The sequence below is a fragment of the Salvelinus sp. IW2-2015 genome, linkage group LG22 (assembly GCF_002910315.2).
Source record: "Salvelinus sp. IW2-2015 linkage group LG22, ASM291031v2, whole genome shotgun sequence".
Taxonomy (NCBI): domain Eukaryota; kingdom Metazoa; phylum Chordata; class Actinopteri; order Salmoniformes; family Salmonidae; genus Salvelinus; species Salvelinus sp. IW2-2015.
The window spans coordinates 26,589,909-26,614,846 of NC_036862.1; the positions used below are offsets into that span (position 1 = coordinate 26,589,909).

At 43.8% G+C, this 24,938-nt stretch overlaps 1 protein-coding gene across 2 annotated transcripts in view; it reads left to right on the forward strand.

The window, feature by feature from the left end:
- Positions 1-399: 399 nt before the first annotated feature.
- The window catches only part of LOC111949391 (CD166 antigen homolog A), a 75,563-nt gene continuing 51,024 nt past the window's right edge, over positions 400-24,938 (forward strand). For both annotated transcript variants that reach the window (XM_023966515.2, XM_023966517.2), the window contains exon 1: positions 400-671. In XM_023966515.2, the coding sequence (XP_023822283.1) occupies positions 620-671 (52 nt within the window). In that variant the 5' untranslated portion in view covers positions 400-619. The remainder of the gene's footprint in view (positions 672-24,938) is intronic.

Genomic DNA, 24,938 nt, shown 5'->3' on the forward strand with positions numbered 1-24,938 from the left:
CTGTAAATCAAACTAGAAGTTGAAATGACGTCTGTGCCCAGTGGGTTATTTTGGCAGTTGTGTGTGTGTGTGCTTATATTTGTCCTATTTCGAAATAGTTTTTTTTTTTGCATATCCCACTCTTCCTGAGACCCTCGGAGAGTGGGGCCACGGCCAGGGTCTGCCATTATCAACGGCGACCCTGGAGCAATTAGGGTTAAGTGCCTTGCTCAATGGCACATCGACAGATTTGTTCACATTGTCGCCTCGGGGATTCGAACTAGCGACCTTTAGTTACTGTGTGTGTGTGTGTGTGTGTGTGTGTGTGTGTGTGTGTGTGTGTGTGTGTAATGCAGTGCGGAGTGGGGTCCACAAGACAGTGGTAGATCCTGGGCGGAGTTGCTGTAAAATCCTACCCTACAGAGCTTCCCGTCGTCGCTCACTCGACGCGCTCCCGCATTTTACCTGTTAGCCAAGCCAAGCGTCAGAGCAGATGTTATACAACTGTAACTGAACACAGTTAGTGAATATCTCAGTATTTAACCCTGACGTTTACGGAAGGAAGTTAACTGATCGATATCAACGAACATATTATCAAACTTTAGGAACAGCAGAACAAGGATATCTGACATTTGCCAGGATGCACTTTTCCAGCTGTCTGTGTACCCTCCTCGTCGCGCTTGTCTACCAAGGTACTGTATGTAGCCTAACATGCATCATATTTTACATTGTTTAAAAGAAAACTGTTACATTTTATCAACATTTTTAATAAAAACTTAATGGGAACTACATGGGGATTATGAGTATGTAGACGATACATCTAAAGTGAAAATGCTTGTTATTCGATTGGCAATATTGATTTCCACGGAGGTTTGTGAAGACAMAGTTGTAGTTAGTTATAGTCATGGTTAGAGGGTTATTTTTTAACCATTATTGCGCAAAGCATAACTACTGTGTGCATAAGGGTGTACAGCCTCTGGCCACACTTCGTGTGAGTGTAGAATAGGTTTCGCCAGGTGATAGTGATGTGCTCTCAATTTGGGAGAGCTGTCCTCTCGTTTATTACAATACTTACAACAGTAAACCGAGTTTTCACAATAATTTGTGTGGTAAACTTGTGTGGCAACGTTCACCCCCAAACATGTGCATTATGCACTCAAAGCGCACACTTACCAGTGTTTCCCCACGAGGCAGGCGCGCCTTGCATCCGCTGTCTAATGCAACACTTGATAAATTATTATGTACTGCTTAAATAATTGAATATATGCCTTCCAAATTAGGAATGTGAGTGAATTACTATTTGAAATGTGGACCTGATTTGGTGCATAACCGAGTTGCAGTCAGATAACCTGCTATCTGACATATCTCATAGTAAGATGTTATTCCACACACCCTTTTCAACATTAACATGATGGATATGTGTTGTGTTCCTTCATGGGGCCCCATCCCTTGTATATTATACAGTCTATTGACCAAATAGTAGCTGAAATTATTTGAAGCCCCTAAGAGTTAATAATTTCAGTGTTTTTGTCATGCTGAATGGGTTCAATTGAATGAATGCTGGAGATGGGTGGGGTGGTGTTATGGGGTGATTTCGTGGTGAGTCAGTTCTAGGAACTGGGGGCAGGGATGATGGGGTATTATAGGAATGAGAGTGCTGTGTGTTGGGGGAGGGGGGTAACTACATTAGATGAGGAAAAATATTGAAATTTGGCTGTTTTACGTTCTGTACATTTCTTTAAATAAATACTTTTTCCAAGCCAACAGGTACACACCATGTGTTTAAACATTCAGTCTCAACATTTAACTAAACTGCAGTGGAGCTCTGAATAGTCCATCGGGAGAGGGAAGGGAAACCTGGTCTCAGAGCATTTCGGAATATTTTGTATGTAAATCCGAGACACTGCATTTAGTATGATATGTTACGTTTCGTATGGTATGTATTAATTTGTGTATGTCCATCACCCATTTCGTTAGCTAGGCTAAGGGTTAGGGTTAAGGTTAGGGTTTGGATTAGGAGTTAGGTTAACCTGTCTGGGAATGGGGTTCGCCAACAGCCAATGAAATTGCAGGGTGCCAAATTCAATCAACAGAAATCTCATAATTCAAATTTCTCAAACATACAAGTATTAGACACCATTTTAAAGATAGACTTCTCGTTAATCCAACCACAGTGTCCAATTTCAAAAAGGATTTTCGGCGAAAGCAGAACATATCATTATGTTAGGTCAGCAACTAGTCACAGAAAGCATACAGCCATTTTCCAACCAAAGAGAGGAGTCACAAAAAGCAGAAATAGAGATAAAATTAATCACTAACCTTTGATATTCTTCATCAGATGACACTCCCGGGACAACATGTTACACAATACATGTATGTTTTGTTCGATCAAGTTCATATTTATATTCAAAAACCTCAGTTTACATTTGGCTTAGCCTCCAAAACATCACGTGAATTTGCACAGAGCCACATCAATTTACAGAAATACTCATAATAAACATTGATAAAACATACAAGTGTTATTCACAGAATTAAAGATATACTTCTCCTTAATGCAACCGCTGTGTCAGATTTCAAAAAAACTTTATGGAAAAAGCAAACCATGCAATAATCTGAGTACGGCGCTCAGACAACAAATCAAGCCAAACAGATATCCGCCATGTTGGAGTCAACAGAAGTCAGAAATAACATTATAAATATTCACTTACCTTTGATGATCTTCATCAGAATGCACTCCCAGGAATCCAAGTTCCACAATAAATGTTTGATTTGTTCGATAAAGTTCATCTTTATGTCCAAATACCTCCTTTTTGTTCGYGCGTTTAGCCCAGTAATCCAAATTCATGGCGCGCGATCACTAGGTGCAGACGAAAAGTCAAAAAGTTCCGTTACAGTCCGTAGAAACATATCAAACGAATTATAGAATCAATCTTTAGGATGTTTTTAACATAAATCTTCAATAATGTTCCAACCGGAGAATTCCTTTGTCTTCAGAAATGCAATGGAACTCAAGCTAACTCTCACATGAACGCGCATGGTCAGCTCATGCCACTCTGAGAGAGACCTTACTCAATCCCCTCTCATTCGCCCCCACTTCACAGTAGAAGCATCAAACAAGGTTCTAAAGACTGTTGACATCTAGTGGAAGCCTTAGGAAGTGCAATATGACCCCATAGACACTGTGTATTCGATAGGCCAAGAGTTGAAAAACTACAAACCTCAGATTTCCCACTTCCTGGTTGGAGTTTTCTCAGGTTTTCATCCGTCATATGAGTTCTGTTATACTCACAGACATCATTCAAACAGTTTTAGAAACTTCATAGTGTTTTCCATCCAAATCTACTAATAATATGCATATATTAGCAACTGGGACTGAGTAGCATGCAGTTTACTCTGGGCACGCTTTTCATCCAAACGTGAAAATGCTGCCCCCTATCCCAAAGAAGTTAAAGGGTTAAGGTTAGGGGAAGGGTTAGCTAAAACTGTAAAGGTTAGGGGAACAGTTAGCTAAGATGCGAAGTAGTTGTAAAGTAGCTAAAAAGTAGTAAGTAGATGAAAAGTTGCTAATTTGCTATAATTCTAAAGTTGTCCGTGATGAGATTTGATCTCGCAACCTCTGGGTAGCTAGACGTTGGCGTTATACGCCCAACCAACCACCCTCATTTTGTTTTAGTCTTAAGTAACTATGTGTCTTATGTAACCATACCATACATAACATATCGTACTAATGGAGTGTCTCGGAATAACGTACAGAATAATACGAAATGCTCTGAGACCAGGTTGGGAAGGGAGGTGGGTGATCTGACTTAGGTCCTCCTCTGTMTGACACTGTTACATGACATGCCTGTCATTGTAAATTACAGTGTGCCTCACTTGTCACTGTCACCCACTCTCAGTTGTTTTTATTTGAACTGGGTGGAAAAAAGAGCATCCCCTAAGATAATAGCATGTCACGTGTTGACAGTTTTTCTAGTTGGACTGTGTGTTGTGACTTAAATGACTTAAATGTTGTAGCTCCGTTGCCATTTGCCCCTGGTTTTAATTTGGTTTATAGCCCTCCACACCAACATTTGATGAGTAAACATGATGCTGGCAGACAGGCCGTCCTCCATAAATGGGGAAACCATGTGTCTGTTTGCTTGTTCTATGGAGGATTGATGATAACTTTTCAATGTGCTGGTTACTCATTACACCTTCATATGCCGTGTCATTTTAAGAATCACTAGGCAACCCTCTAGTTATCTATCTTCGTCAAATCACAGAATCCCGTTTCATCTATCACTACATGCCTCATTGTAAATGTTGAATTGTAGGTTTTAAACTAAGTGCTCTGTTTGTGAAGGTAGTTTTCAGAATAGACACCATCAGTCAGTAATTAGATACACTGTTGATCTTTTATTCCAAAAATTATCCTCTGGCAGGCGGTTCAGGTCAATCATGACCAAAGCCTCCTACCACCTGAACAGTTTCTTTCCCTGGGCTGTGTCCCTCACCAACCGGCCATCTGGCCCATAGAAACTAAAGGACTATGCACTCTATGCTGCACACAGCAAACAGCTACTGTATCTTTGAATGGTACACAGAATAACTGCACTATTACTGCATTTAGATACAGTTGAAGTCGGACGTTTACATACACCTTAGCCAAATACATTTAAACTCAGTTTTCACAATTCCTGACATTTAATCCTAGTAAAAATTCCCTGTCTTAGGTCAGTTAAGATCACCACTTTATTTTAAGAATGTGAAATGTCAGAATAATAGTAGAGAATAATTTATTTCAGCTTTTATTTCTATCATCACATTCTCAGTGGGTCAGAAGTTTACATATACTCAATTAGTATTTGGTAGCATTGCCTTTAAATTGTTTAACTTGGGTCAAACGTTTTGGGTAGCCTTCCACAAGCTTCCCACAATAAGTTGGGTGAATTTTGGCCGATTCCTCCTGACAGAGCTGGTGTAACTGAGTCAGGTTTGTAGGCCTCCTTGCTCGCACACGCTTTTTCAGTTCCTCAAATTTTTTATGGGATTGAGGTCAGTGCTTTGTGATGGCCACTCCAATACCTTGACTTTTAAGCCATTTTTCCATAACTTTGGAAGTGTGCTTGGGGTCATTGTCCATTTGGAAGACCAATTTGCAACCAAGCTTTAACTTCCTGACTGATGTCTTGATGTTGCTTCAACATATCCACATAATTTTTCTTTCCTCATGATGCCATCTATTTTGTGAAGTGCACCAGTCCCTCCTGCAGCAAAGCACCCCCACAACATGATGCTGCCACCCCCGTGCTTCACGGTTGGGATGGTGTTCTTYGGCTTGCAAGCCTCCCCCTTTTTCCTCYAAACATAACGATGGTCATTATGGCCAAACAGTTCACTTTTTGTTTCATCAGACCAGAGGACATTTCTCCAAAAAGTACAATCTTTGTCCCCAATTGAAGTTGCAAACCGGAGTCTTGCTTTTTATGGCGGTTTTGGAGCAATGGCTTCTTCCTTGCTGAGTGGACTTTCAGGTTATGTCGATATAGGACTCGTTTTTACTGTGGATATAGATACTTTTGTACCTGTTTCCTCCAGCATCTTCACAACGTCCTTTAATTTTGCACTTTTCTCACCAAAGTACATTTATCTCTAGGAGACAGAACGCGTCCCCTTCCTGAGCGGTATGACGTCTGCGTGGTCCGAAGGTGTTTATACTTGCGTACTATTGTTTGTACAGATGACCGTGGTACCTTCAGCCGTTTGGAAATTGCTCCCAAGGATGAGACAGAATTGTGGAGGTCTCCAATTTTTTTTTTTTTGTTTAGGTGTCATGATGTCATGATGTCATGATGTGTCATGATGTCAAGCAAAGAGGCAATGAGTTTGAAGGTAGGCCTTGAAATACATCCACAGGTACACCTCCAATTGACTCAAATTATGTCAATTAGCATCAATCAGAAGCTTCTAAAGCCATGACAGCATTTTCTGGAATTTTCCAAGCTGTTTAAAGGCACAGTCAACTTAGTGTATGTAAACCTCTGACCCACTGGAATTGTGATACAGTGAATTATAAGTGAAATAATCTGTCTGTAAACAATTTTTAGAAAAATTAATTAAATAAAAATGCTTTGCTTTATCTTGGCCAGGTCGCAGTTGTAAATGAGAACTTGTTCTCAACTAGCCTACCTGGTTAAATAAAGGTGAAATAAAAATAAATAAATAAAAACTTGTGTCATGCACAAAGTAGATGTCCTAACCGACTTGCCAAAACTATAGTTTGTTAACAAGAAATTTGTGGAGTGGTTGAAAAATTAGTTTTAATAACTCCAACCTAAGTGTATGTAAACTTCTGACTTTAACTGTATACTATATATACAAAAGTATGTGGACACCCCTTCAAATTAGTGGATTTGGCTGTTTCAGCCACATCCGTGTCTGACAGGTGTATAAAATTGAGCACACAGCCATCTCCTTAGACAAACATTGGCAGTAGAATGGCCTTACTGAAGAGCTCAGTGACTTTCAATGTGGCACTGTCATAGGATGCCACCTTTCCAACAAGTCAGTTGGTCAAATTTCTGCCTTGCTAGAGCTGCCCCGGTTAACTGTAAGTGCTGTTATTGTGAAGTGGAAATGTCTAGGAGCAACAACAGCTCAGCCGCGAAGTGGTAGGCCACACAATCTCACAGAACAGGACCGCTGAGTGCTGAAACGTAGCACTTAAAAGTCRTCTGTCCTCGGTTGCAATACTCACTACCGAGTTACAAACTGCCTCTGGAAGCAACGTCAGCACAATAGCTGTTCGTCGGGAGCTTTGTGAAATGGGTTTCCATGGCTGAGCAGCCGCACACAAGCCTAAGATCACCATGCACAATGCGAAGCGTCGGCTGGAGTGGTGTAAAGCTTGCCGCTACTGGACTCTTGAGCAGTGGAAACGCATTCTCTGGAGTGATGAATCACGCTTCACCATCTGGCAGTCCGACGGACAAATCTGGGTTTGGCGGATGCCAGGAGAATGCTACCTGCCCTAATGCATAGTGCCAACTGTAAAATTTGGTGTAGGAGGAATAATGGTCTGGGGCTGTTTTTCATGGGTCAGGCTCCTTAATTCCAGTGAAGAGAAATTTTAACGCTACAGCATACAATTACATTCTAGATGATTCTGTGCTTCCAACTTTGTGGCAACAGTTTGGGGAAGGCCCTTTCCTGTTTCAGCATGACAATGCCCTCGTGCACGAAGCAAAGTCCATACAGAAATGGTTTGTCGAGATCGGTCTGGATGAACTTGACGGCCTGCACAGAGCGCTGACCTCAAACCCATCGAACACCTTAATGAAGAATTGGAACGCTGACTGCAAGCCAGGCCTAATCACCCAACATCAGTGCCCAATCTCACTAACGCTCTTGTGGCTGAATGATAGCAAGTCCCCGCAGCAATGTTCCAACATCTAGTGGAAAGCCTTCCCAGAAGAGTGGAGGCTGTTATAGCAGCAAAGGGGGGACCAACTCCATATTAATGCCCATGATTTTGGAATGAGAATTGTTCAACGAGCATACTTTTGGTCATGTAGTTTATATTCATTCTGATACTATAAATATTATTTGTATATTTGTTTACCCACTGCTCATTCTCTTATAGTGTTATGCTCACTCTACCTAGTTGTATATAATGTAGGTAAACTTTGTTTAAATTCCTCTGTCTGTATTCTGTCTCTAAGTGTTGTCTATCACTAGCAGCACCATATCACCAAGTCACATTCTGAGTATGTGTAAATGTACTTGGTGATTCTGATTCTGTTGTTTTAGAGGGAAACAGATGCTAGAAAAAACAACTCCTGTTCAGGTTGTTAAAAGCAGTTCCTCCGGCTCAAACACTGAGAGCTGTGACCCTCGGCCTAGACCAGATAGTGCTGAAAAACAGGGCCCTGAATGTCTTTTAGAACAAATAGTCTGTATAGATGCATTTGTTATTTTGTTCCCTGCTTTCCACCCCCCCCCCCCCCCAACCCCCCATGGAATAGACACCATTCAGTGTCACACCTGGTATTACTCGTCAAGCTTGCTAAAGGACTAATCCGGCCCCTGTTCTCGTGGGGACCACACTTGAAATGTATTCATCCACTTTCTCACTCTCCGCAACCAGTTTTTGTCATGACATTATAGATAAGTGTTCAGATGACTGGTGCAGAGGAAGACTTGGGTGATCTGTATTCTCAGTTTGCACTTGTGATTTTGTGCCTGTTTATTTGTATGACTGTGCATTTCACGTCTTGTTTAGAGGCGGTTGTTCTATCTCCCATTGACTCCTTATGCAATGTGACCCTTCATGCAACATTTTGTTTCATAGATGGAAAGCACAATAACATTAATCTATTCATCCTTAATCGTAGATGTTTATGATCCAGATTCTATTTACAAAGGAAATTGTATGCGGGTGGTGCAAGACAGTGATATCAGATAATACAAATGTAATATAATTATTAACTAGATGTCCTACAGTGATATGCTAATTACATGTTTTATGACAGTATTACAGGGCGGTGACATATTAGAATAGAAATAATGTGCTATTAACCATGAGGAAAATGTCACTCTTCTTAGCTCTGAACATAGAGGATGTCACTCATGATGACATCATCATTTGTACATTAACCTTAAATTTACAGGCCTTCAATCTGCAGATCATGATATGATGTGAGAAATGTCATGATACTGAAAATATGGATGTTTTTAGTTAGTTATTTGTGCCTTGCATTACAGTATCGCCAGTTTTGGTATACAAGACTATAGACTTATTCCTATGAGTGTCTTTCACGCCTTTTCTGAATTCATTTCCTACCCCTCATTTAGATATGAATTATTGAAAAGGGCCTCAATCACACATCATACCCAATAAACATACCCCTTTTATCCAGCTTTACAAATTCTCAACTCACACTGGTAGCTCTTAATTTCCTTCAAAGGCAATGCGGGACCGTCAATGTTGTGTTTGAACTGACATTTTATGTATGTCTTAGGAAATTGCCATGAGCAATGTGTTAGAGTTTAAATGGTTTCATTCTCTGAGGGTATCACATGCTTTTCTCAGTCTTCCCAAAGTATCATTCATGTTCTGGGGGGAAAAATAAAATAACTTGTATATTTCGATAAGGGTCTTCTCGCTTTTGGCAATCTGGGAGAGGGAGGACATATTCATTCTAGTAAAGCAATTGCACTATTGTGGCTCTGCGTCTTTTTCATTTAATTCAGATTAGGGTCACAGAGACTCATTTCGTTTTAATCCACTTTGAGGCCTCTCGAGAAAAGGGGTGGGTCAAAGATAGAACCTATCCTTTTACCCAAATGCAGTGGATGAGGGTGAGCTAGCCAATAGGGCAGGGTTCCCCAACTGGCGGCCCGCGGGCCAAATCGTCTGTCCCCATATGACAACCCGTTTTGGTTCTGGGTAGAACCCTTTTGGGTTCCATGTAGAGGGGTTCTACATTGAACCCAAAAGGGTTCTACCCAGAACAAAAATGGGTTCTTCAAAGGGTTCTCCTAAGGGGACAGCCAAAGAACCCTTTTAGGTTCTAGATAGCACCTTTTTTTCTAAGAGTGTACCTGAGTGAGAATAGGCTGTGATATGCACACGTCTAGCATACTAGATTTATTCACTCTGGTTCAATCTCTGATTTCTCCCCTGTAATGTTCAATTCTCAGTATTCACTTAGTTTAGGGAAAAGTATTGGTACTTTCTGTTAAGAGCTCAGGATTCACTGACGTAGATGTAAAATGTTTCCGCCCTACAGAGCTGTAGTCAGGCAGCAATGAGAACATGTAAGCCAGCCCAGAAAACAGTGTATTTCCGCAATGTAAAAGAGAGTATTTACAGACTGGACACACACAGCGATAAGATGTACAGCTTTGCTTAGAGAAAATGAAAGGGCTTGTGTGGCCAATGTAATCAGTCTCAAGCAATGACTCACCGGTGAAAAAAGTATTTTGTCTGCCTGTGACAGTTTTACACACGAGGGTATCAGTAAAACAGCCAAAGGAGTCTCAATTACGCTAGCTAGTGTGATTGGCTCGTCCCAATTTTAGAGAGTGGGAGATACGTTCTGTTTCAACAGTCACGATTGAGATTTCCCCTTAAACCCCCTTATCCAGAAAACTCACAACTCGGTTTGTATTGTCACTGGTTAGACAGGTAATAAAGGCCTGGGTGGGTTTTCATTAGACAGCTTAGGATATAGGACATGTTTTACATATAGATTACATTTCCAGTCACACATTCCTGCGTGAAAGCCAAAATGTTACAATTTTGTAGAAAGGCACAGAACACCCTGGTATTTCTTTGAATGAAGATGCCAGCCTTAGAGTCTCTATCTATTTCACTCCCCATTTTCTCACAGCAATCTTTCTTCATCATAGCACTTCTGCTATTCACACACAAAAAAATGCTTTATTTGTTATATGAAGGGAGTGACTACATTTTTGAGAAAGCCTTAACAACAGGAGTGAGATGACTGCAACAGCACTCTCTCCCTGGTCCCTTATGCCGAAATGCACCCATTGAAATGCATGAGTGTATCTTTGGTTTTGGTGAAAGCCTACAGCGCACTGGAATCAGCTCTGCCCCTGTTTTGGGACAAAAATGTGAGGTTGTTTCTCGCTTTTGTTATTCACACTATCCCTCCTGCTTTCTCTAGTTTCCTGCGGACTCCCCCCGACGGTATTGTGAAGCAAGTTTCTTTTGAAACAAATACATGGTATGATGGTGACTTCTCCTGCCAACTCCTCTCTTTGTCATGAAGATGGAACAGCACACACCCCTCTGGGAGGGCATTGAGGATCTTCCCCCTGTTCGCCCACCTCATATGCGCAAGGCAAGCCAAGCCTACTGGGGGAAAGTAGCTCTGGTCCATATGAAAAGCTAATGACATGGCTCATCCGAATGACACAATGATCTTAGTTGAAATATTCCATTGGAAAGCCGTAAGCTTTTTACTAGGTGTGATTTAATTAGAATAGTTCATTAGCTATACCATTAGCTGGATTGGTAGTCACACATGGTTCCCCAAGGACCCGCTCTTTTTGACACGTGAGTTCTCAGAACTCATAGAAGATCATTTCTCTTCTTCTTCTTTTCCTCACATTGCCTGATGTTTTCTGAAAAGAGACAAAGCAAAAACAGTGTGTCCCATTATTGAGAGCCTATTAAGAGGCAGGGGAGCCCCAAGCACCAGGAACTTAACCTGACCCACTAAAGGTCAATGGGTAAACTGCCAAGATTTACACTCCCTATAAAGTGATTATATTGCCACCTATTTACATGGGGTCAGGGCTGAAACGGATGGTACTATTCTACCACACCCATTTTTTACTCGCTCTTTAGTCCAGAGTGGTCTATTGTGATGACAATGGCATTGTCCTAAAGATAAAGCAGAAATTCGAAGCGGTGGGCAATAAAATGTCATGCAATTTTCCCTTTCCCATTCACTTTTAAACCGCTTTCTGTTTGGTCAGTAACGTCAGTAGTGACTGGTCTCTATTCATTCCAACGTTATTTTGCAATTTTCAGCCATGAAAAGACAGTGTCATATTTAGTGTTGCTCCATGAAGAATCCTGCCCCAGGGATCCAAACAGAAGTGTTTTATGTCTGCATTTGACCTCAGTAGTCCCTCATTCTAGCACTGCTGATGTCCCTCATCTATCCTTCTGAGATGGCGGCACACTGTGGTGCCCGGAGCTATCTATGATTACATGCTGCTTCAGATGAACTTGCAGGAGTTGTCATTCAATCCCAGAGTCCCTAACTTTCAACAAGGGACAGACATGCAGTCACTGCATATCTCTGCTTTCTGGAGAATAAACGCCTGCCATTTTTGCATGCCAGGGTATGTAAACTGGTAAAAATACAGCACATTCACATGTCAAGAGTGCAGAGTGTACTCTTCCTTAGTTGCTTTGAAGCATTCTTTTTGGTCTTAAACGTCTTGCTCAGGAAGTTTCAAATGCATGCTTCCTCTCATGCGTTGGATTCCTGGCTGTAAATCCCAGGTGGTAAAGGGCTTTGTAAAAGAGTGTTTTTTATGCTGAAACTTATCTGGCTGTGGAGCTCTCGCTGCCTGGAATTCAAAGCCTTGTATTAGCCTTGGATGTATGGAGTTCCTTCACCTGATGGGTACATGAAAAAGCCAGCACCAAGGCCTTTGTGATCATTTGTAACAATACATTTTAGGGAATATTTTATAGATTCTAAACAGAAAGCTGAATTCTTCCTTTTACCAAATGATAAAAAGTACTTTAAAAGGTTTCTGGTGAGGTTGAGAACTAGATATATTCACTGGTCAGTCACTGGTTGATTCTGGTCTTAAGGGCGGGATACTCATAAAACTACCCTGTGAGCGCGAACTGCAATTTACTGTTTATATAGAAGGTACATACAGTACAGTGTAGTTTTAGAATGAACTCTAAATACTCTGAATTCTTCACACCAGCCCTATTATCTTAGATGTTGAACCACTTCACATTCAGGGAAGTAAAATTATGCTCTTGCAAATGTGTCACTGTATGGACGCCGTTGATGATGAATGCCATGTAAAACTGGGTTTGATTAGCTAGTTGCTACTGTGCAGTAGTTGTATTCTAACACTTCCATTGTCAGTGTCACACCTGCTCCCGCTCTTCCACCCTGGCCTGCATTACGCACTCCTGCCACCATCCTTTACGCACACCTGCCTTCCCTCATCACGTGCTTCAGCGATATTAGACTCACCTGGACTCACTCAATCACCTGTTTATTACCTCCCCTATATTTGTCAGTTCCCCAGCTCTGTTCCCCGCTGCTGCATTGTTTGTCATATATCCGTGTTACCCGTGTGCTGACGCTGTTCCTGTCTTGTTCTATGTCTGTTCCCGAATAAATGTCTGACTCCCCGTACCTGCTTCTCCTGTCCGGCGTCGGCTCTTACAGTCAGACATTAGTGGGTAGGCAAAGAACCTCTTGTGCACTAATTATATGGAGAACCTAATTGTCTAATGGGACCCATCTTGAGAGGTCAAGTAGCCCCATGTTCCTGCAGAGAATTCTAAAAAGTACTTTAACTCCCATCGGAGCTGTTAAACCAGGGTTTCCCAAACTTGGTACTCGGGACCCCAATGGGTGCACGTTTTGGTTTTTGCGTTAGCACTACACAGCTGATATAAATAATCAACTAATCATCAAGCTTTGATAATTTGATCAGAACCCTTGGGTCCCCAGCACCGAGTTTGGGAAACACCGTGTTAAACTGTGACATTTTCCCGCTCATCTTTCGAGACAGTTTAAGATGGAGCACAGGAATCTTCAATGAAACACTAGAATCTGCTCTACAATAATGGAGTCTTTTGCTTTAGAAAAACCTTTCATGTTAGAGAGAAGGAATAATGTTTTCTAAGGAATCACAAATAAATTCAGCTGCATAGTTCCGTGTCAAGTAAATGCTGCATTATTCGAAGTGCCAGCCCAGTATATGAGAGCAAAGGAATTGTCAAATAAACTTCCAGGTGTTTCATTTTGAGTAATGGAGGTGCCATAATCCATTATGAATTTGTTTGCCTTCTCACCTGTAGTAGATACAGCGAGGAGAGGATATCGCTTTTCCTAATGTAATGATAGTGATTCATTTAAATCCTCCGGGTTAAGCAATAAGAGATTCTCACAATGGAAAATGCATAACAATTGACTAGTCATATTAGTTTATGTGTTGTAGGGATGAATGGGTATGGCATTCCCCCTCTCTCTCTGAGGAAATCTCTGGATTACCTATCCCATGCTCCAGGCCTTGCCACGGTGTGTTTGCCTATAAACAGATATGACACAGGCAATGCATCACAGTGGAGATCATCACTACCCCTATCTGCCATTACATGCACATTTACCCAGACAGTAATGTCTCCAGATGTCCTCGCCAGTAATTGGATCGCTTTGTCACCCTTCGGCACCAGACAGCACTTTTCCGGATTCTAATATACATACATTCTTCATTGATGTTCATGCTTCATACAGTGTTGTCTTATGTTGTGATCCCCACTCAGAATGTTGCTGTTGCTTGTTCTTTTGTCCGTGTGGACTGTTGAGAGGCTGTTGTTCTGTACGTACGGAATGTTCTAGAGGAGGTTTTTCATTTGACTATTCAAAGTATGAGGATCCGGCCCAAGGGCTCTCCAAGCCAACAGACTCTTTAATCAGGAGATGTTTGCTGCGTGGATTGATTCTGTTGGAAGGATATGAGTCATACAGCTGAAATGTTGCTTATCGACAGGCTTCTGTGAAGTTATTGTGTCTTTCTGCTGCTGGTGGCAACTCAGCTCATTATCAGGGGAATCTACAAAGCTCCTGTTCAGAAGCACCAGTGTTGGAAATTGTTCTCTACAGACAGACAGGAGGGGATAATAGGGAAATACGCATAGCATGGCGCCAGGCTAAGTGGTTTAAAGCACTTATGTTGATATATGGCTGCTCCTCTTGTGTGATGATAGCAGGAGAAAATGTAATGGCCATCGAGTCATTTGTAGTAAAACTAATGAAAATATGTTACGCCTGAGAATGAATGCTCATAAGCAAGAGACATTGAAGTGAATGGTAATTCTCAATGTGAGGTGACAGTTCTAACAATTGATTGATTTGAAATTAAAATACAAGTGTTCAACTTCTCTCCTTTGAATCTGAAGAAGGTAACAATCTTACCAGAGCATAACATTTTTATACAAGTCCAGATTTAATGTTCTCTCCCACACAGTATATAAAGTGTATTAATTGTAGTTTTATAATACCCCTGTGTTTTCAAGCCTTTGAAAAAGGTTTAATTGGACGGCAGTCTGCAGTGAACTTACATAAGCAATTTTGCTTTGTAATTGTGAAGTGAAGTGTCGCTGAAGTATGCCATTTTCTTGAAGAGCTTGAATGACATTTAAATGTATGCAAATTCTCATATACATTTTTGTGGCAATGCCATGTTTTATAATAATGGGTCAAAGGCAAACTGTAACGATTGTCTATTTCGTCCTCCTCATCGGACGAGGCGAGAAGGATCGGACCAATATGCAGAGTGGTTCGTGCTCATGATGATTTATTAAAACCGAAACTGAACACTGAAATACAAAACAATAAACGAAGTGCAGAAAACCGAAACAGTACCGTGTGGTGAAAACACTAACACGGTAGACAAACACCCACAAAACACACGTGAAACCCAGGCTGCCTAAGTATGATTCTCAATCAGGGACAACGATTGACAGCTGCCTCTGATTGAGAATCATACCAGGCCGAACACAAAATCCCAACATAGAAAATCACACATAGACAACCCACCCAACTCACGCCCTGACCATACTAAATAAATGCAAAAACAAGGGAAAACAGGTCAGGAACGTGACACAAACATATATTACTCTTGTTGTGTACTGTATGTAGTAGACTTACCATTTTAGGCTTACTGTAATCCCGACAAAATCACGGCACAGAAATTATTACAAATGGCGTGCCTAGCATGCGCCATTGCACGCATGTTGATTTTGTACCCCCACACCAGACACGATCAGGACATGCAGGTTGAAATATCAAAACAAACTCTGAACCAATTATATTAATTTGAGGACAGGTCGAAAAGCATTAAACATGTATGGCAATTTAGCTAGCTAGCTTGCTGTTGCTAGCTAATTTGTCCTGGGATATAAACATTGGGTTGTTATTTTACCTGAAATGCACAAGGTCCTCTACTCCGACAATTAATCTATAGATAAAATGGTAAACTGAATTTCCTCCTTCCTCAGGCTTCTTTTTTACTTCTTTGGACTTTATATGGCGGTTGGCAACCAACTTTACGGTGCATTACTACAACTGATTGGAGTGTGGACATCAGTTCATCTGGGGTATATGCTCTTAAAAACCATTGAGGAGATGGGAGTGGCCGGACTTGCACCGCGTTGASCGTCACAAATAGAACCTATTTCTATTTTAGCGCCTGGCCACGCAGACGCTTTGTGAGGCTCGCGAGCAGTGTGGGTGCAATGATTGAATAACATGTATGTGTACATTTATTTTGCAACGTTCGCACATGCGACGCGAGTGGTGTGGTCAGAATGTTAGTGAATGCAGCTTCTTGAGGATTTAATCACATCTTATGAAGGTTGATAGTAAATTAATTATATTTTCTGTACAGTTKCCTGTTGGGGAATCGCCTACTTAAATTGAAAAACACATCTGCAGGTATTAAAACCTACTGACCCCCAAGCTTTATAGCCTGTATCATGCTCAAACAGTTTGAAAAATACCATCGTTTTTTGTCAGAAGTTGTAACTGTCGCCCTTTGCCAGCGAGGCCAGGCGTGGAGACAGTGAAAGTGTTGTGTTTTCAACTCGTGCTGTCCTGGAGGGATCCATGTTAGTCAGTGGACTGTGTGCTCAGTCTGTTATTGGACCTACACAGCGTTCTTTCTCTCCTTAATCTCTGTGTTTATCTCTCTGAGGGAGTGGGGTGGGGGGGGGGGGGGCGATCACTGCCACTCTACTCTAGATCCATGGCTCAACATTGACCTCAGGGTCAACAGGCAGAACTTTTGGCAGCCTAGCCCAGAACCTTAGAATGGCTGTTTGTGACCTGGGGGGGGGGGGGCTCTCCTTTGAGGAAGGTCATAATTTGGTGCTGGTGACATGCGGGGCCAGCACTGCTCATCAGTGATGGAYGTCGGTCACACCTGTCCCAGGTGAATTACTACCACACACACATTTTACTGCCCAAGAGGGATATCTTTCACTCATAGTCCAGCCAAAGAATAACACATTCTCGAGTGTTGTTCGTTTCTCTTCCAAAGAGTATGCCAAGTCCCACTCAGAAAGCTTTTTCTGTTTTGTCCAGCACATTGGATGTTACTTCCCGTTAACACTTTATTTGGTTAGTGCATCTGTAAATGCTCTACAGACTATCAGTAACATTTCAACTAACTATCTACTAACCCTAGCTTTAACACTAACCTTAACCCTTATCCTAACCCTAAACTTCACCATAGCCCTAACCTTAACCCTAACCCTTATTCTAAACCTAACTTAACCTCAGCAAGCAGTTGCTTATCAACAGATAGTTTGTTGATAGTATTACCATCTGTAGAGCATTTGGACTATCCATTTACTAAAGCAGAGTAAACAATGTTATTGCAAGGAAGACACTCAAGACATATGTTCCTTTTGGAATTGATAGCAAGCTCAGGGTCAGGGTAGGCAGAGGTCAACAATCCAGAGGTGGGGCAAAGGTACAGGTTCGGCAGGCAGGCTCAGGGTCAGGGTAGGCAGAGTGGTCAGGCGGGCTCAGAGTCAGGACAGGCAAGGGTCAAAACCAGGAGGGCGAGAAAAAGAGAGACTGGGAAAGCCAGGAGCTAATAACAAAAACGCTGGTTGACATGACAAACAAGAAGAACTGGAAACTGACAAACAGAGAACACAGGTATAAATGCACAGGAGATAAATGGGGATGATGGGCAACACCTGGAGGGGGGTGGAGAAAATCACAAGGACAGGTGAAACAGATCAGGGAGTGGACAGTACCCCCCCCCCCCTAGGGGCACCACCTGGCGTTCTACCTGGGCACATACCTGGTTGACCGGGGTGTCGGCATTGAAATTCTGCAATGAGACCTGGGTCCAGGATGTCCCTAGCGGGGACCCAGCACCTCTCCTCCGGGTCATAACCCTTACAGTCAACCAGGTACTGGAACCCCCTGCCCTGAGGTCGAACCTTCAGGAGACGCCTCGCCGTGTAAGCTGGTTGACCGTTGATGAGACAGGGGGTGGGCCTGGAAACAGGAGACAAAGGGCTGTGAGACATAGGTTTGACTCTGGACACATGAAGGGTGGGATGTATACGAAGGGTACGGGGCAACAGAAGACGAACAGAAGAGGGCTAATAATCTTGGAGATAAACCGGGAGGGCCGATAAACCGGGAGGAAAGTTTGCGGGATTCCACCCGGAGGGGCAGATCCCGGGTGGATAGCCATACCTTCTGCCCAAGACGATACTGGGGAGCCGGGGTCCGATGGTGATCCGCTTGTCGTCGTTACCTGGAGGTGGTCTTGAGGAGGGCCGACCGGTCTCTCATCCAGGTATGACGACAGCGGCGAACAAACATCTGGGCAGAAGGTACGCCGACCTCTTCCTCCTGCTCGGGGAAGAGCGGGGGCTGATACCCCAGGGAACACTCAAACGGATATAGGCCCGTGGCAGAACAGGGAAGAGTGTTGCGTGCGTACTCAACCCACACCATCTGCTGGCTCCAGGAGGTGGTGTTGGCAGAGACCAGGCAGAGCAGAGTAGTTTCAAGATCCTGGTTGGCTCGCTCCGACTGGCCATTGGACTGTGGGTGGAACCCAGAGGACAGGCTGGCCGACGACCCAATGAGGGCGCAGAATGCCTTCCAGAACCGGGACTAGAACTGAGGACCCCGGTCGGAGACCATGGCCCTAATCCTCACCCTCCCATCAAACAGGTCCCAGACGTGCTTAATCGGATTGAGATCTGGGCTCTTCGCTGGCCATGGCAGAACACTGACATTCCTGTCTTGCCGGAAATAACGCACAGAATGAGAAGTATGGCTGGTGGCATTGACATGCAGGAGATGCATGTCAGGATGAGCCTGCAGGAAGGGTACCACATGAGGGAGGAGGACTTCTTCCTTGTAACGCACAGCATTGAGATTGTCTGCAATGACAATAAGCTCAGTCCGATGATGCTGTGACACACTGACCCAGACCATGACGGACCCTTCAGCTCTAAATTGATCCCKCTYCAGAGTACAGGCCTCTGTGTAACGCTCATTCCTTCATCGATAAACGTGAATCCAACCATCACCCCTGGTGAGACAAAACCGCGACTCGTCAGTGAAGAGCACTTTTCTAGTCCTGTCTGGTCTAGCGACGGTGGGTTTGTGCCTATAGGCGACGTTGTTGCCGGTGATGTCTGGTGAGGATCTGCCTTACAACAGGCCTACAAGCCCTCAGTCTAGCCTCTCTCAGCCTACTGAGGACAGTCTGAGCACTGATGGAGGGATTGTGCGTTCCTGGTGTAACTCAGGTAGTTGTTGCTGCCATCCTGTACCTGTCCCGCAGGTGTGATGTTCGGATGTACCGATCCTGTGCAGGCGTTGTTACACGTGGTCTACCACTGCGAGGACGATCAGCTGTCCGTCCTGTCTCCAAGTAGCGCTGTCTTAGGCGTCTCACATTACGGACATTGCAATTTATTGCCCTGGCTACATCTGCAGTCCTCATGCCTCCTTGCAGCATGCCTAAGGCATCTTTCTTTTGGTGTTTTTCAGAGTCAGTAGAAAGGCTTCTTTAGTGTCCTACGTTTTCATAACTGTGACGTTAATTGCCTACCGTCTGTAAGCTGTTAGTGTCTTAGTGACCGTTCCCCAGGTGCATGTACATTAATTGTTTATGGTTCATTGAACAAGCATGGGAAACAGTGTTTAAACCCTTTACAATGAAGATCTGTGAAGTTATTTGGATTTTTACGAATTGTCTTTGCTGAGTTTATATACATTGTAAATAGTCCGGGTAGCCGTTTGATTAACTGTTCAGCAGTCTTATGGCTTGGGGGTAGAAGCTGTTAAACTCAAATCAAGTTTTATTTGTCAAATGCGCCGAATAGAACAGCTGTAGACCTTACAGTGAAATGCTTACTTACAAGCCCTTAACCAACAATGCAGTTTTAAGAAAATACAACAAAAAAAGTTCAGAGATAAGAATAACAAATAATTAAAGAGCAGCAGTAAATAACAATAGCGGTGCTATATACAGGGGGTACCGCTACAGAGTCAATGTGCGGGGGCACCGGTGTCGAGGTAATTGAGGTTATATGTACATGTAGGTAGAGTTATTAAAGTGACTATGCATGATAATAACAGAGAGTAGCAGCAGCGTAGAAGAGGGGGGGGATGCAAATAGTCTGGGTAGCCATTTGATTAGATGTTCAGGAGTCTTATGGCTTGGGGGTAGAAGCTTTTTAGAAGCCTCTTGGACCTAGACTTGGCACTCCGCTACCGCCTTCCGTGCGGTAGCAGTGAGAACAGTCTATGACTAGGGTGGCTGGAGTTTTTAGGGCCTTCCTCTGATACCGCCTGGTATAGAGGTCCTGGATGGCAGGAAGCTTGGTCCCGGTGATGTACTGGGCCTTATACACTACCCGCTGTAGTGCCTTGCGGTCGGAGGCTGAGCAGTTGCCATACCAGGCAGTGATGCAATTTGTCAGGATGCTCTCGATGGTGCAGCTGTCCCCACATGCTTCAAGAGGGCCATCATTGTTCCTGTTCCCAAGAAAGCTAAGGTAACTGAGCTAAACGACTACCGCCCCCGTAGCACTCACTTCCGTCATCATGAAGTGCTTTGAGAGACTAGTCAAGGACCATATCACCTCCACCCTACCAGACACCCTAGACCCACTCCAATTTGCTTACTGCCCCAATAGGTCCACAGACGACGCAATCGCAACCACACTGCACACTGCCCTAACCCATCTGGAAAAGAGGAATACCTATGTGAGAATGCTGTTCATCGACTACAGCTCAGCATTTAACACCATAGTACCCTCCAAACTCGTCATCAAGCTCGAGACCCTGGGTCTCGACCCCGCCCTGTGCAACTGGGTACTGGACTTCCTGACGGGCCGCCCCCAGGTGGTGAGGGTTGGTAACAACATCTCCACTCCGCTGATCCTCAACACTGGGGCCCCACAAGGGTGCGTTCTGAGCCCTCTCCTGTACTCCCTGTTCACCCACGACTGCGTGGCCATGCACGCCTCCAACTCAATCATCAAGTTTGCAGACGACACTACAGTGGTTGGCTTGATTACCAACAACGACGAGACGGCCTACAGGGAGGAGGTGAGGGCCCTCGGAGTGTGGTGTCAGGAAAATAWCCTCACACTCAACGTCAACAAAACAAAGGAGATGATCGTGGACTTCAGGAAACAGCAGAGGGAGCACCCCCCTATCCACATCGACGGGACAGTAGTGGAGAAGGTAATAAGTTTTAAGTTCCTTGGCGTACACATCACGGACAAACTGAATTGGTCCACCCACACAGACAGCGTGGTGAAGAAGGCGCAGCCTCGCCTCTTCAACCTCAGGAGGCTGAAGAAATTYGGCTTGTCACCAAAAGCACTCACAAACTTTTACAGATGCACAATCGAGAGCATCCTGTCGGGCTGTATCACCGCCTGGTTCGGCAACTGCTCCACCCACAACCATAAGGCTCTCCAGAGGGTGGTGAGGTCTGCACAACGCATCACCGGGGGCAAACTACCTGCCCTCCAGGACACTTACACCACCCGATGTCACAGGAAGGCCATAAAGATCATCAAGGACAACAACCACCCGAGCCACTGCCTGTTCACCCCGCTATCATCCAGAAGGCGAGGTCAGTACAGGTGCACCAAAGCAGGGACCGAGAGACTGAAAAACAGCTTCTATCTCAAGGCCATCAGACTGTTAAACAGCCACCACTAACATTGAGTGGCTGCTGCCAACATACTGACTCAACTCCAGCCACTTTAACAATGTAAAAATGTCTGAAAAAAATGTATCACTAGCCACTTTAAACAAAGCCACTTCATATAATGTTTACATACCCTACATTACTCATCTCATATGTATATACTGTACTCTATACCATCTACTGCATCTTGCCATCTTGATGTAATACATGTATCACTAGCCACTTTAAACAATGCCACTTTTATATGTTTACATACCCTACATTACTCATCTCATATGTATATACTGTACTCGATACCATCTACTGCATCTTGCCTATGCCGTTCTGTACCATCACTCATTCATATATATTTATGTACATATTCTTCATTCCTTTACACTTGTGTGTATAAGGTAGTTGTTGTGAAATTGTTAGGTTAGATTACTCGTTGGTTATTAATGCATTGTCGGAACTAGAAGCACAAGCATTTCGCTACACTCGCATTAACATCTGCTACCCATGTGTATGTGACAAATGAAATTTGATTTGATTTGATCGTTTCAGTTTCCTGAGGGGGAATAGGTTTTGTCGTGCCCTCTTCACGACTGTCTTGGTGTGCTTGGACCATGTTAGTTTGTTGGTGATGTGGACGCCAAGGAACTTGATGCTCTCAACCTGATCCACTACAGCCCCGTCGATGAGAATGGGGGCATGCTCGGTCCTCGTTTTCCTGTAGTCCACAATCATCTCCTTTGTCTTGATCACTTTGAGGGATAGGTTGTTGTCCTTGCACCACATGGTCAGGTCTCTGACCTCCTCCCTATAGGCTGTCTCATCGTTGTCGGTGATGACACTGTTGTGTCATCGACAAATGTAATGATGGTGTTGGAGTCGTGACTGGCCATGCAGTCATGAGTGAACAGAGAGTACAGGAGGGTACTGAGCATGCACCTCTGAGCGGCCCCCGTGTTGAGGATCAGTGTGGCGGATGTTTTGTTACCTACCCTTACCACCTGGGGGCAGCCCGTCAGGAAGTCCAGGATCCAGCTGCAGAGGGAGGTGTTTAGTCCCAGGGTCCTGAGCTTAGTTATGAACTTTGAGGGCAGTATGGTGTTGAACACTGAGCTGTAGTCAATGAATAGCATTCTCACATAGGTGTTCCTTTTGTCCTTTTGTGTGAAAGGGAAATGTGGAGTGCAATAAAGATTGCATCATCTGTGGATCTGTTTGGGCGGTATGCAAATTGGAGTGGGAATAGTGTTTCTGGGATAATGGTGTTGATGTGAGCCATGACCAGCCTTTTCAAAGCACTTCATGGCTACAGACGTGAGTGGTACAGGTCGGTAGTTATTTAGGCAGGTTACCTTATTGTTCTTGGGCACAGGGACTATGGTGGTGTGCTTGAAACATGTTGGTATTACAGACTCAAACAGTGAGAGGTTGAAAATGTCAGTGAAGATACTTGCTAGTTGGTCAGCGCATGCTCGCAGTACACATCCTGGTAATCAGTCTGGCCCTGCGGCCTTGTGAATCCTGACCTGTTTTAAGGTCTTACTCACATCAGCTGTGGAGAGCGTGATCACACAGTCGTCTGGAACAGCTGATGCTCTCATGCATGTTTCATCGTTACTTGCCTCGAAGCGAGCATAGAAGTAGTTTAGCTCGTCTGGTAGGCATGTGTCACTGGGCAGCTCTCGGCTGTGCTTCCCTTTGTAGTCTGTAATAGTTTGCAAGCCCTGCCACATCCGACGAGCGTCAGAGCCGGTGTAGTACTATTAAATCTTGGTCCTATATTGACACTTTGCCTGTTTGATGGTTCATCTGAGGGCATAGCAGGATTTCTTATCAGCTTCCGGGTTAGAGTCCTGCTCCTTGAAAGCGGCAGCTCTACCCTTTAGCTCAATGCGAATGTTGCCTGTAATCCATGGCTTCTGGTTGGGGAATGTACGTACAGTCACTGTGGGGACGACGTCATTGATGCACTTACTGATGAAGCCAGTTCCTGATGTGGTGTACTCCTCAATGCCATTGAAAGATTCCCGGAACATATTCCAGTCTGTGCTAGCAAAACAGTCCTGTTGATTAGCATCTGCTTCATCTGACCACTTTTTTATAGACAGAGTCACTGGTGCTTTCTGCTGTAATTTATGCTTATAAGCAGGAATCAGGAGGATGGAATTATGGTCAGATTTGCGAAATGGGGGGCGAGGGAGAGCTTTGTACGCGTGTCTGTGTGTGGAGTAAAGGTGGGCTAGAGTTTTTTTCCCTCTGGTTGCACATTTAACATGCTGATAGGAATTTGGTAAAACTGATTTAAGTTTCCCTGCATTAAAGTCCCCGGTCACTAGGAGCGCCGCCTCTGCGTGAGCGTTTTCCTGCTTGCTTATGGCGGTATACATCTCATTGAGTGTGGTTTTATTGCCAGCATCAGTCTGTGGTGGTATGTAGATAACTACGGAAAATACAGGAGGTTTTTGGTCCCGGTACCGCTTGCCTTGTGTTAGCAGATAGAACTGTGTATGACTTGGATGGCTGGAGTCTCTTATATAGCCTTAGACTTTGGGCGACTTTGGTGGAGTGCTGTAGCTCATGTTCATTTTCAACCTGTCACAGCAGTCCTCCAAAACATGTGATGTCAGTTGGTGAACATTTTAAAATAAACAGACAGGATGCCCATGCAGGTATTTAATCCTCTGTGTGTATTATCTGCATTCCGTGTGCTCATTCATGTTATCTGGCCTGTGTAGCCTTCTGATTGACCTCTGACCCAGTGTTTAGAATGTCAAGCAGAACACAAATACTCCGAATTCAACCGCTAATGCTCTCTTATTACCAACCAGGCTGTGGAACTTATCGGAATGGAAGACAGACCTGGTCTGTTTCATTGGGAAGGGTTGAAAGATCAGTTCTGTCATTAGATGTTCCACAACACAGTACACTACTTACTGGGATCATAAGGAAGCATCAAGCACCGCTATGGCAATTACACAAGATGAAAGCCATCACCGGCACTCTTTTACAACATAATAAGACATATATTATTGATAGCCAAAGTGGGCCTTGCTTTAAAATATGACAATAATGAAACTGTAGGCTCTGCTGAGTGTATACATCCATTAATCATTAATTTTGCATCAGGGAAATGTCAGCTCCTGCTTCTTACACCATCTAATGAAGCACTTTCAGATCAATAGCTGGACGGTGTTTTGTTTACACATTGATATTAGTGATCAGCCTTGGGGTCTTATCACCTGACTCCCTCCACACACGCCGCCATCTACAGAGCCAGGGGAGGAGTGGGGCTGCTAGCATGATCCAGGCTAAGGAAAAGGTTTAGTTTACCCTAAACAGAGGTATTTTGTGGCACCAAGTGTGATCGGTATCTACCAGCACCGTATGCAACCATATGCAGATAGTATAAATACAAGGGGCCCCTCCAGCACCCATGGAAGGCAAATGTTCAAAGCACCAGGTACTGGGGGAGAGAGAGA